The sequence below is a fragment of the Chiloscyllium plagiosum genome, unplaced genomic scaffold (assembly GCF_037043375.1).
Source record: "Chiloscyllium plagiosum isolate Xiang-an unplaced genomic scaffold, Cpla_swu_hap1 HiC_scaffold_11, whole genome shotgun sequence".
Lineage (NCBI taxonomy): Eukaryota > Metazoa > Chordata > Chondrichthyes > Orectolobiformes > Hemiscylliidae > Chiloscyllium > Chiloscyllium plagiosum.
The window spans coordinates 58,116,234-58,130,038 of record NW_028270149.1 but is presented as its reverse complement, the minus strand read 5'-3'; the positions used below and the strand labels follow the sequence as shown (position 1 = coordinate 58,130,038).

Below are 13,805 nucleotides of genomic sequence, written 5' to 3'. Positions count from 1 at the left end.
GAATGCAGGTTCACAATACCTTGTCAGTGGAGTCACAGGTAGATAAGTTAGTGAGGAAGGTGGTTGGTATGCTTGTCTTTATTGGTCAGAGCCTTTGAGTATTGGAGTTGGGAGGTCATGTTGTGGCTGTACAGGACATTTGGTTAGGCCACTATTGGAATATTCATGCAATTCTGATCTCTTGGCTATTGGAAGGATATTGTGAAACTTGAAAGGGTTCAGAAAAGATTTACAAAGATGTTGCCAGGGTTGGAGGGTTTGAGCTATAGAGAGAGGCTGATTGGACTGGGGCTATTTTCTCTGGAGCATTGGAGGCTGAGAGGTGACCTTGTAGAGATTGATAAATTCAGAGGAACATGAATAAGGTAAATAGGCAAGGACTTTTCCCTGCAGTGGGAAGTCCAAAACTAGAGGTGAGAGGGGAAAGACTTAAAAGGGACCTGAGGGGCAACTATTTCATGCAGAGGGTGGTGCGTGTATGGAATGAGTTGCCAGAGAAAATGGTGAAGGCTCATACAATTGCAACATTTAAAAGACATTTGGATGGGTACATGAATAGGAAGAGTTTAGAGGGATATGGGCCAAATGCTGGTAAATGGGAATAGACTAATTTAGAATGTCTGGTCAGCATGGTCAAGTTGGACTGAAGGGTCTATTTCAGTGCTGTGCATCTCAATGAGTCTGTGACTTGTCATCCTCCTTTAACACAGTAAAACTCTGTTACTGAGTCATGATTAATATTATTTATTCATGTTGATGAAATGTACATCATGGATTTTCATTGTTTCATTTATTTCTCAACCCATTATCAAAGATGTCATATTTGTTTTGAGGAAATTAAGTGACCAAGGTACTTCACAGGAGCCATATGGAGATGTAGATGTCCAAACGCTTGGTCAAAGAGGGTAGGTTTGAAGAAGTGACTGAAATGAGGAAAACAAGGTAGATAGGTGGAAAGCTCTAGGAAGGAAATCCCATAGCATGGGGCCGAGATGGTCGCACCTTCAGATGCCAATGGTGGAACATTCATAATTGGGACTACACAAGAGGCCTGATATCTGGAGGAGATTAGAGAAATAGTAAAGGGTAAGACCATAGAAGGATTTGGAATGAAGGTCAGAATTTAAGTCCAATATATGCTTCACCAACAGTCAGTATAGGTCTGAGAGCACAGGAAAAATGGGAAATAGGACTCATTGCCATTTAAGGTGGCCGAGGTTTGGATGAGCTCAACTTTGAAATGTGGAATGTGGGAGACCAGCCAGGAGTACATGGGTTTAGCAAGAGGTAATGAAAGTATGCATGAAGTTTTCAACAGGAGATGAAATGAGCTGGGGACTAAGTTGGTCACTGCTATGGAGATTGATATCAGCAGATTTTGAGATAGCACAAATTTTGCTACAATCTCCAAAGAGCATTGGATACCTTTTTTAGAAAAAGATTAAACTTGCATTCAATGGTGAAAACATAATACAGCATAATTTCACAAGCACAATGACTAAACACTATCTTTGTAAGGCGAATAATACATAAAACTGCAAAACAGAACTTGCTGCTTGCGAGAGAGGGGAGGACAGAGGGAAGGCAAGAAGAACAGAGAGACTGAGCTAAGAATTCCTTCTCTACATTTGTCCCAGAGTTGAAATCTGATCTCAACTGGTGTTGATGTTTTGAGTAAAGTCTTAGCCTAGTGAATTGGTGTCGTTCCTAAGTTGCCAATATGATGCAGAAATAAATAGGATGGTTGTTATGTTGCGATATGTTGCTTTGATTGTGGACCCATTTTTTGGGGAAGTTGTATAGAAAAGGCTTGATTATGCATCTAATACATGTAATAATTGGTTTGAACTTTATGCGTGCAACTTTGTTCCCCATAGGAAACATGCAGCCGCAGATGGGTCTTCCGCAGTCAGGACCTGTGCCAATGGATAGAGGACAAGGTATTGTTTTGTGTTCTGGAGTTTTAAAATTTTTTGATTGTGTTTTGAAAATAAATTGTGTCCTTTATTTATTTCAATGACCATTGTGATTATATATATTTTAAAGAAATATTTTTGCTTACTAAGAGGGAGGGGGATCATATTTGAACTGTAGGGAGGAGTAACAATTGGTACCTTCCATTTTGGGTAAGAGATCTTTTCTATCAATGAACTAGTTAATACAGTATAACCAGCTATTAATCTCCCTTGATCGTTTCTTTTCTCCTCAAGTACCATCCAAATTGCCTCTACATATTGCCTCAAAAAAAGGTTATAATTAAATGGGATAGTATGCCCAAAGTGTCCTTTGCACCCAAATCATGGAAGCACAACATTTTTTCTTTCCCACTAAATTGATTAGATGGTGCAATGTTGTAGGTTTTAAGGACCATCGTTCTTAAGCTGCTTGCACAACTTTTCTCAGACACGGAATTCTGAAACACAGCGGTCATTTATTGACTTTTATTGATACATGGTGATGGTTTCATCAAGGAAATGTTGGCAGGAAAACTCCTAACAAATCATCCCTTAAACAGGAATACCTCTCTAACAATAGGCATACTGACCATACTGACACAATGATGCAAGCTTACACTCTGTTCCACTTAAATGTATCTACATTTGACTGCACTTTAATATAAGTAAAGTTTTTTTATAATAGGAGTCTATCAAATTAAAACTTCATATTGGAGGAGTACTGTAGAAAAAGGTTCCTGAGCTTTCAAACCCAAGCTCAGGAACCTTTTTCTACAGTACTCCTCCAATATGAAGTTTTAATTTGATAGACTCCTATTATAAAAAAACTTTACTTATATTAAAGTGCAGTCAAATGTAGATACATTTAAGTGAGAAGGATTTCTGTCCGTGTAGACATAAGGTTAAGTAAAATGTGTGGTAACCTCAATGTAATTATACAATTCAAGATATGCTCAAGAGCTGCACACAGTTGTGGAATTTGTGGAATGATCCTTTAGCTTCCTTTGCATGTTTCATGCATTATTGTAGCCTTTCCCTCTTTAATTTTCCATTTTAAGCTCAGGTGTATTTTTGTCTTTAGGTACTATTAATTTTTTCATTTTTGTTTGGAAACTTTTTTTGTAGTTTAGGACAATGTTCTAAAATAATATTAGTAGAGTCTAGTGAACAAATGCTGATAAATAGTCACCACAAAATGAATGCAGTCATCAAGTAAGCTGCAGTGTAATAGCATCTGATTACTTGCTTACAAAATTTCTTTTGATTGTGAGTAATCCACATGCATACTTGCTTATCACATTTAAATTGATGATGCACTGAGATAGTAATTCATATCTTTGAAAAAAGATATTTGTATTTAAATATCAGAAGAAAATTGATCAATTGTATATTAGGCTTTTGCTAGCTTAAGAAATTCAAATTACTCATTCTGTCTAGCCCAGTGACCTGCATTTTCCATGAACTTCAGATTTGATACACAGCATACTTAGCATACAAATCTGAATTATTTCCTCCCAAATTTCTTAGCAGCAGTGGGCGGCATTCAAAGTACAATTATATAACATAAGAACATCAGACATAGGAGCAGAGGTAAGCTATTTGGCGCCTCATGTTTGTCCTGCTATTCAACAAGATCTGCGGCATGCCTCAACTCCTCTATTATGCCAGCTTATTATAACCCTTAGCTGCCTGCTATTTCAAAACTCTATCCATCTACCTCTTTAAATATTTTCAGTGATCTATCCTCCACAACTCCCTTCAAGATATTCACTACCTTATGCCCTATGGGAAAATTTTTCTGCACTTTTTTTGAAATTTTTCTTCATTTTAATTCTGATTCTTCCTATCAAAGTACATGGCCTCACACTGTTCTATGTTAAATTACATCTGGTAAGTTTTTGTCCAATCACTCAACCCACCTTGCAGTTTTTTTTTTACATCACCGCACACTCTCCCACCTATTTTTGTATCTTTAGCAAATTTAGATACATTGCGCTCTGCCCCCTGCTCCAAGTCATTAAATAATAGAGTTAAAGCCTGAAGACCGATTCTTGTGGCACTCCTCTAGCTATGTCTTTTTAACGTGAAAAAGATCCATTGGTCCCAAGATCCATTTTGTCCAAATGTTCACCAGCTGTCAATCCATTCCAAAACATTATCCCCAATACTGTGAGCTCCTGTCTTGCACAATAACCTTTTTGTGGCACCTTTCAAATGTCTTCTGGAAGTCCGGAATCACCACATCCAGCGGGTCTCCTTTATCAGCTTTGCTGTTATATCCTCAAAGAACTCTATCAGAATTGTCAAACATGCTTTCCCTTTCTGTTTGCTTGTGTTAAGTTTTTCTAAATTACCCATTTCTAACTTAATAATTGGCCTATAGTTCCTGCTTTATCGCTGCCTCTCTTCTTGAACAGGCCTGTCATGTTACCACTTTTCTAATTTGCTGGGCATGATTTCACCCAACGCCTCCAATATTTTATGCAATCAAAGTCCTGAAGACTTGTTTGCCTTGGGTCCCATCAGTTTGACAAAGACTTGGTCCATCATGATAGAGACTGCTACAAGATCATAGATTCATTGAATCCCTACAGTGCGGAAAGAGGCTGTTTGGCCCATTAAGTCTGCACCCACCCTTCCGAAGAGCATCCTACCCAAACCCAGCCCCTCCTACCCTATCCTCATAATTATGCATTTAACACTGCTAACCCACCTCGCCTGTAGATCCTTGCATACTATGGACAATGTGGCACAGCCAGTCCGCCGTGGCCGTGCATATGTTTGCATTGTGGGCAGAAATCCATGCAAACAGAGAGAATATTCAAACTCCAAACCGGCAGTGACCCAAGGCTGGAATTGAACCTGAACCCCTGGCATTGTGAAGCAGCAGTGCTAACCACTGAGCCACAGTGTTGCCTGATTTTTCTCCACATTAGCACCTTGTTAATCTGATATCTTTAGGGTGATTATCGTGTCCGCCTCCATGAAGGTCAATGCAAAAAGTTAATTTTTTTTCCTTTATTCATTCATGGGATGAGGGTGTCACTGGCTAGGCAACATCCATTGCGCATCCATAATTGCCCAGAGGGCTGTTAAGAGTCAACCCCATTGCTGAGAGTCTGGGGTTACATGTAGACCAGACTAGGTAAGGATGGCAGTTTCTTTCCCTAAAGGACATTAGTGAACCAGATGGGTTTTTCCAACAATCAATTCATGGTCATCATTACATTCCTAATTCCAGATATTTATTGAATTCAAATTTCACTACCTGCTGTGACTGGTTTCAAACCCAGGTCTCCAGAACTTTATCTGGGTCTCTGGGTTAACAGTCCAGCAATTAATACCACCTCCCATGTACCATTATGTACCATTTCCTGATTCCCTGTTATTAATTCCTCACTTGCATCCTCCAAGGGTTCCACACTTAATTTAGTGACTCTAATTCTTTTTATGCACCTGTAGAAGCTCTTGCTTTATGTTTTTACATTTATTTTAATCCACTGCTTCTGATTCCTAAAAAGAAACAAAATTCCAACCCTCTGGCTTGCCATTAGTTTTTACAGTATTGTATGCCTTAAGTTTTGATTGGAAACTCTCCTTGACTGCCTTTGTCAACCACAGATGGTTCATCAATTTCATCGAGTACTTCTTTTTGACTGGAATAAATTTCTGGTGAGTCTTATGAGATATCTGCTGATAGTTCTGCCACTGCTCATCAACTGACTTCCATTTGGTCTCCTTTCCCAGCCTGCTTTAGACAGCTCATTCTTCGTACCTCTGGAATTCGCCAGTCGAAAAGGGTAGCACTGGAAAAGCACTTCAGGTCATGCAGCATCTGAGGAGCTGGAGAGTCGACGTTTTGGCCATAAGCCCTTCATTAGTAATTCTGAAAGACTTATGACTGAAATGTCAACTCTCCTGCTCCTCGGATGCTGTCTGACCTGCTGTGCTTTTCTAGCACCACCTTTTCGTCTCTGACTCTCCAGCACCTCCAGTCTTCATTTTCCCTATACCTCTGGAACTGCCCTTTTGAAGTTGAGGACACTGGCTTGTGCTGAGTTGCTGTCAGGATAGAAATGTATTAAGCATAGGCTGTAACTTTCTTGAAGTTTACTCTGGCTTTCCATTATGGTGAGCTACTATGAATACGTTCTGATGATTTTCATTGGTGTCTGCTTATCGGCACAGGCGTATCTGGTTTTCAAATTGCTGGACTTATAACTACTGAAACAGAAATTCTAGTCAAACATTCTTGTTGCTAGTTCTGTCATTACATGGCATGTTCCTATGCGCACTATTTTATTTCCTTGCTTCTCTTTTTAAAATTCCTTTTGCCTGCAGGTTTATTTAGTAAACATTTGTTTCCATGCCTGATCTTTGCAGACTTCATAGTTTTTATGTGATGATCATGGATTCTATTTTTTTTCCATAAGTGGTGAATTCCCTTATCATCTTTACCCTCTCTTTCTCACTTCATGAGAAACCTTTTTCCTGTCACAAAGTTCTCTTGTTAGAATTCTGTCTAAAACCATCTGTTTTCCTGGCACACTACACAATATTATCTTTTGAAGTGTTGGGCATAGCTTGTACTGCCATCACCAGAACCCTTCCAGTGAGATTGTTCAAATGAAGAGGTATTGCATGTGCTTCTGTTACTTTTATTGCACAAAACCTGAATGTTATAAAAGGACAGGTTATCCATTGCACTATTCTTTATCTCGTATTCTCACAGGAAGTATGCACTCACCTGTGGCCTCTGCAGGGACTGCACAGATCGAGAGAGGACAAGGTACTAATTTGAATGAAAGTTTAACCTCTGATCTTACAAATAACCTGTAACGGAGAGGTGTAACCCTTCATGTTTGCTGGTTGCTTTCACTTTGAGAGATATTACATTTTGTTGAATGAGATGTAAGGGTTAAACTTTTTAAAATATGGAATGTGTCTCCTGTTTCAGATTAGAGGTCAGAGGTTAAGTATTTGTGGAGTTTTATTGTGGTGCACCAAAATGTAATAAATTGTCTGAAATTTGGTTGCAATTAATGATAATATTTACTCAGGAAGGATCTAGTAGACTTAAAAGTTGAGGAATGTGACTGAAGTGCAAGGATCAGACAGGTTTGCAGCACAGAAAGAGGCCATTCAGCCCATTTTGTCTGCGTCAACCAACAAATATCTCACTATGCTAATCCCATTTTCCCTGGAGACTATGGCAATGCAAGTGAATATCTATTTAATATGTAAATGTTACAAGAGTTTCTGACTCAACTATCCTTTCAAACAGTAAGTTCAAGACTCCCACTACCCTTAGATTGCAAAGCTTGCTCCTCAAATCTCTTAGCCATCAACCTCTTTCCTTAAGTCTATGCATGAACTCCAGATTCAGACTGCATTTACATAATTTGTGTTGTAGTACTTGGCATAAATGCCATAGTTACAGTATAAATGCATCTATAATTTGTGGTAAAGTACAAACCTGGTCAACAGATAGGATATCTGAATCCTGTTATAGGGTCCTTGCAAATGGTAGGATATGCATGACCCATTGGATTTGTTTGGCTTTATTACAAATCCAAATTTTGGATTTATTAAGATAGGATTGAGATACCAGCTTCCGTCCAGACAGCACTAACCTAATTTAATAAAGCACCTTTAAGGTGCAAAAAGGTACAAAATCAGATCTCAATGATGTAGTGTCTCTTAAAGGTGGCAAGCACGGCACGTAGATCTATCCTGTGCTAGAGAAGAGTGAAAGTAAAAGTTATTAAACGAGATGCCGGTCAAATTGGATGCTTTTTGCTGAATGGTATTGAGCTCTTTCAGAGTTGTTGGAAGTGAACTCATCCAAACAAACTAAGAGAATTCCAATACAGATGACTTCTGTGGAAGGATCTGGTGGAAGGAATTTGCAAAGTCTAGAGCTGTAGGGAGTAATGGTATAGACTGAAGTCACGTAGGGCATGAAACATATTTTTCACTCCACAGGTGTTGCCACATGACCTGAGTTTCTCCAGAACCTATTGCTATTTTAGCACTTAGTAGGTATTACAGCTGAATCCCTTTTTAGAATTTCTTCAGCTATTTTATCTAAGAAAAATGCCATATGTACTCTAATACTAAGTTACTGGACACTACTCTCTGATCTTTCGGGTTTCCCATGCAAAGGTACAACATTTACCTTTTCCAAAAGAAACATTATAAAACACTCCTACATTTGTGGACCTATCTCTTGCTTATGTAATAAGCATCAGTTAAAAACAATAAGTTCATCTTCCTGGTATATCCAAATGATGGAAATTTCAAAATACAATACATTAATTTTAAATTTTTTTCCATTTTTCATTCATCTGGATGATTTCTTTCAGCTGGGGTTTTTCATAGTAGCACTCAATGTATTCTTCTCGATTTTCAATCCAGTGTACCTAAAAGTCGCAGAAGCCTAATACTCTATTCTAACCCCAGTTATAGCATTGCTTTCAAATTCACATCTTCCAACCCCCCAAAAAATCATCTACATGAACGATAAAGATATCTGAGAGTTGTTGCTCCTGGTGGTAGTAAAACGTGGTGGGGTTTGCTTTCAACTCTACACCGTCCAATTTTAGTACGATGGATCTTATCAAGAAGTGCCAAATGTCATTTAATTCACGTATGCATTTATTTAAGTTTCAGACTGTTCAGTGTGTTTGGGACCTCTTTTGAAGGGTGTACAAATGCTCCCCTTTGAGCTGATCTCCCTGCTGATGATATTGCTTTAATATTAATTGATCCACATTCCCAAGTATTGTCATTTTAATATCCAGTTTCAGTGCATTTTTCATGGATCGCGATGATATATTACTGGCTGTTACATCTGCGCTCATAAAATGATTGATCCTGGCTATTTTACAAAGAATGGCTACCCTTTTTAAGGATTTTACTATGTTATCATCCCCAAATCTGAACCTGGTGAAACTATCAAATTCCTTAATTTTGTTCCATTCCTTATTACTAAGAGAGACTAGGTAGTCTTTTAGCCAGTCTACTCCACATATTGTAGATGTTTTTCTGCTGTCTAAAACTGCACAATTGAAAGATTCTGACACCAACACATTCATTGCTTGGCTAACACATCTTGTGATCATTACAGTGCCCTGTTTTCGATTGATCTATCCATCTTCCTCTGAATGTTCCATTTGTATTTAATTTCATTTACTCTATTATACCACTTGGCATAATCTTAATTGATACCACATCTGCAGAATTGATTCACTACACCATGGCATTTCTGGGGTTCATTCTTTTATTAAAAGTCACAAATTCTTTTTGCTTTTCCAAACTGTTAAAAGCATCTTTGTCTTCATTTTTTTGACACCTGCGCAATCTAGACTATTTTTCCAGCCTGTTAACATTATGTCATCCATTTTCTATTGCCTGCCTAATTGTTCCATTTGCATACAGAAAGCTTTCCCTTGGTGCTTTTAATGTTTGTTCTAGCAGTGTGTATTTACCTACAACTTTAACTCCTGTCAAAACTAGAAAACTGTGGAAGCTCAATACTTTGACACAGTCTAATAACTTGAATTCCAACACACATTGAGGAATTTCCAGATGGAATTTCTATAGTCTTGCATGCAATCTACTGAATTCCATCACTTACTCTTCAATGGAATTATTTTCACTATTTTGGAATTTTTCAAAATTTGACCATGTCTCTCAAGTAATTAATAAATCACTTTTTTGATCAATTTTATTTATGTAAGTTAATACTTTTCGATTTTGAGTCAGTCATCTTTTCTGAATTACTCTTTTGGTTAGAATAATACGTGGTTTTCAATCTTGGGCTTGCAAACTGCTATCATTCTATGCTAACACCATTAAAAAACAGAGGTTAAATGTAGCTAGACTCCAGGCATATCCTTTTCTGATCAGTTTTATTCCAACTGTCTTGCACACGAACTCCTACCTCACTAATATACACCCAGGCAGCTACCCCCAATTAACACATAACCATCATCTCTTCCAAAGCCCCATTGATTTCAAGCACAACTACCAGGCCCAACTTGATGATAATATATCCTTCCAACATATAGTCAGAAGTGGGGATATTCACTACTGATTTCAAAATTATTTAGTATCCCTTGCAGCTCCTCAGATACTGTGGACATGTGCAGCAAGACCTGGACAACATACAAGATTGGGCTGAAAAGTCACAAGAAACATTTGCACCATGCAAGTGCCAGACAATCCAACAATAGAACAATCCAACAATCCTCATTTGGCATTTAATGGCATTATCCCCCATTGTTAATATCCTGATAGTTACCATTGGTCATTAACTGAACTGGACCAGCCGTATAGGTACTATAGCGACAAGAACAGGTCAGGGACTGGGAATTCTTTGCTTTCTTTGCAAATACCTCTTTGCCTGTGAGTGCTTGTCCATTATCTGCAAATCAGAAATCAGGGATTTCAAGACACTCTGTCCATTTGGCTGGAAGAATGTAACTTCAACAAAACTCATGAAGCTCAACTGTATCCAGGATGAACTGTTCTTTCTCCAGATGCTGCCAGCTTGCTAAATTTCTCCAGTACTTTGTTTTTATTTTAGATCTTTAGCATCTGCAGTACTTTGCCTTTATTTTCCTGTATGGACGATAGTGGGTTAGAGCAGTAATCCTCTTTATTAGCAAGTAGACTGTAATATGTTCTGCATCTGCCAACTTATGGATACCTGAGTATCCATGTACTTTATCCTTTACTTGACCTAACAGGTTTTGACCACTCTTCAAATATAATTGGAAATTTGCTTTTACCCTAGTATACATTTCCAAGGTTTTCTGTGCCCTCAGTTACTGCTCAGAAATCAATATTAAAACTTTTAGAATTTCTGATAGAGAATAGAATCAATATTTGGATCCTCATCAGTCAGGTAAGTTAGTATGTTAGAACTGTGGCCTAACTGTAACAAAGTTGTGTAATGTTTAATTGAGTGGGAAAAAAGACCCAATTTAAGAAATTGGAAATGTTTGGAGATGTTTGTGTTATTGGCAACTGTGATAGTGATTTCAGTGAATAAAACTCAACAACTTCAAATCTGTTCTAGTGAAACAGAGAAGTGGGAAGCATGTAGTAAAATGTTAAAATAGCTTCATATGAAATCAGAGAACTGATGGTGATTTTCTGAATTTAGTCAGAGACAATTCTTCCTCTGTTTCGCTGATTTGACTGGAAGTGCGCAGTATAAAATTTAAGTGCAGTGTAAACATAATTATTTTGAAATCCACACCTTGTGTATTACTTCTTAAAAACTGAATAGTCCTGTTTTACTTACAAGGTGTTTTGTAATTAATTTAATTCCCACATGTTGTCTTAACATAATTTGCGTTGTAATACAATGTAACACTGAAAATTTTTTGTTTCTGTAAAAATCAGCCCATGGCATAATGAGTTGAAGTCTTTGCTGCGACTCTAAATAATATGAAATGACTTTGCAACTGAATTGAGCCTTTCTGCATGGTTTCATTTAAGTTATAAATAAACTTTAACAAGCTGAGCCTCTTAGATTACTGTGTGTACAATGGTTAAAATCAAGAGGGTGCACATCTTGGTTTTTGATGCATGCAATGCAAGGTTACCAATAAGTAGTGTTATTGTGTGATTGTGAGAGAAAATAATGAAATACTTTATATCTCTGACCATAATATTGCCAGACAGGCTTTTGAAATATTGAACAGATGCAAATCATGCCGATTTGGAATGTTTTCGTTTTTTTTATCTGGGCTGAAATTTGAATTTTAAATGCATTTATTTGTTTATTAGATTGCATAATAGGTTTATACAGGTTACAGGGCAAAAATTATTCAAAACTTCAGAAAGATATTATGTGGTACAGCATAATGGAAGACTGTTTGTTGCATGAGCATAGAATGCAGAAAGGATATTAGTGCCACTTGATCTTCATCTCAGCTGTGTTTCTGTGGGGCAGTTTGATCATGTATCTTGTACTTCTGCTTGGGCCAGTTGTGTTTCAGTCCCTGTGTTTCAATCATGCATCATTTGTGAATAAGTTTGAGGCCAGAATGCTTCCAGACATTCAACATTCTTGACTTCATGGATAATATGCGTGGATAGTACAGAATGCAGGAAATCATTAATGCTCTGTAAGACTGGAAACGCCCTTTTTTTTTTGAAAGCATGATTCTGCTTTCTTCCTGTTTATCTTATTGTGATATCCAAATTCATCCAGACTTCACACATCTTTTGACATGGATTTCTTTTCCTTTTTCAGTCCCAATGCAGGACCCCAGAGGCAACATGCAGCGGGGTCCACCAGTAGGTGGGGCTCCGGCTCCAAGAGGTTTATTAGGAGATGCACCAAATGATCCTCGTGGAGGAACTCTGCTTTCTGTCACTGGGGAGGTGGAACCAAGGTAATTGATAGGATATAAAATATTTATCTGTTATCTGACGAAGTGTTGCCCGACAGTCATTCCTTTCTCAGATTTGCCTGTGTATATGTTAATATCAGAATCTGTGCATTGAAAAATGAGTAAAATTACATATCTTGATATGTATTTAGCTATTATTGCTACATGCCTTCTGCAAGCCCATGTAGATTAATTTACAGAAAAATTGAGAAGGGTGAAACTGCAGTGCATGATGATTTTTAATCTTTTAGTTTTTCACCATTTAGACTTACGACAGCAATATTATAAATCTAGGACCACTTTCTAAATTGCAGTATTGTCACTAGAGTTTCAGTAGAATAATAGTGGAAGTACGAAGTTTATGCCATATTCAATTAAACGTTGAGATCAGAAGTCAGACGACACCAACTTACAGTTCAACAGGTATATTTGAACTCAGGAGCTTCATACAAATGGTGTAAGTGGAATGTCGACAGACCAAATAATAGGTCCCTGCAAGTGATCAGGAGTGTCAGACAGTATGAGTAAAGTGTCAACAGCTGAATAGCAAGTGAAGGGATGACCTATAACAATCTCTCTGCCTATAAATTCTGTGCTTGTCTCTCACTTCACCTGATGAAGGAGCAATGCTCAAAAAGCTTCTGATTTCAAATAAGCCATTTGAAATAAGACCTGTTGTCTGACTTCTGATCTTGTCCACCCGGGTCCAACACTGGCACATCCACATCATAAACTTTGAGAGAAATAAATGATCTGGACTTTCTTTGCAAATTTGAATTAAAAAATACACTGATATCTGTTGGCAGCATTGTAATGGATACCTCTCGCAATGAAACGTACCAGCCCTTTAAAAGATACTCTTTAGCTAATGTCAGGCAGTGATTACATTTGACTGACGTATATCGATTCCTATGTTGACTTTTTTTGAGAGTTGTGGGAAATCTCTAATATGATTTATATTCTTTGGCTCAGATTCTTGTCATTGATATTGCCTCAGTGTCTTGTAGGCTACTATTTTCAACGGAATGTTGAGGCTAGGTTTTGTTCACAGACCACAATCGAAAAGGAAAATTCTGTTTACTAATTTCTATCATTGTAAGTTCGCTGTTGACCAACTCTTGATTTTTCTACAGAGATGTAGAGGTACAAGTTAGCCATTGTTTTTTCATAGTTCCTTTCTCTTATGGATCCCAGATTTTCTCTCTCTTTAAGGTCATGACTCATATTAGTTGTGCACTCAGCTCTGTAATCCCACAGATATTGCCATTTTGAGAGCTTGGCAATAACATTTGGCACCCAATTGAAATTCGTGTCAACTTACTTTCAAGCAAAATATCTGGATAGTAAACAGGAACAATATTTTAGGCTGATTCCTGTATTTATTTTACACTGAAACAAATTAAGTTCCAGAGGCTGTAGTGCCAGATTGAATGACCTACAA

At 37.7% G+C, this 13,805-nt stretch overlaps 1 protein-coding gene across 4 annotated transcripts in view; it reads left to right on the top strand.

Annotated features, from left to right (window-relative positions):
* cstf2 (cleavage stimulation factor, 3' pre-RNA, subunit 2) overlaps window positions 1–13,805 on the top strand; it is a 68,326-nt gene that overhangs the window by 23,289 nt on the left and 31,232 nt on the right. For 3 of the 4 annotated variants that reach the window (XM_043704570.2, XM_043704573.2, XM_043704571.2), the window contains exons 8-10: window positions 1,878–1,940; window positions 6,688–6,744; window positions 12,226–12,367. In XM_043704570.2, coding sequence (XP_043560505.2) covers window positions 1,878–1,940; window positions 6,688–6,744; window positions 12,226–12,367 — 262 coding nt within the window. The remainder of the gene's footprint in view (window positions 1–1,877; window positions 1,941–6,687; window positions 6,745–12,225; window positions 12,368–13,805) is intronic. The other variant, XM_043704572.2, reaches the window with a different exon arrangement.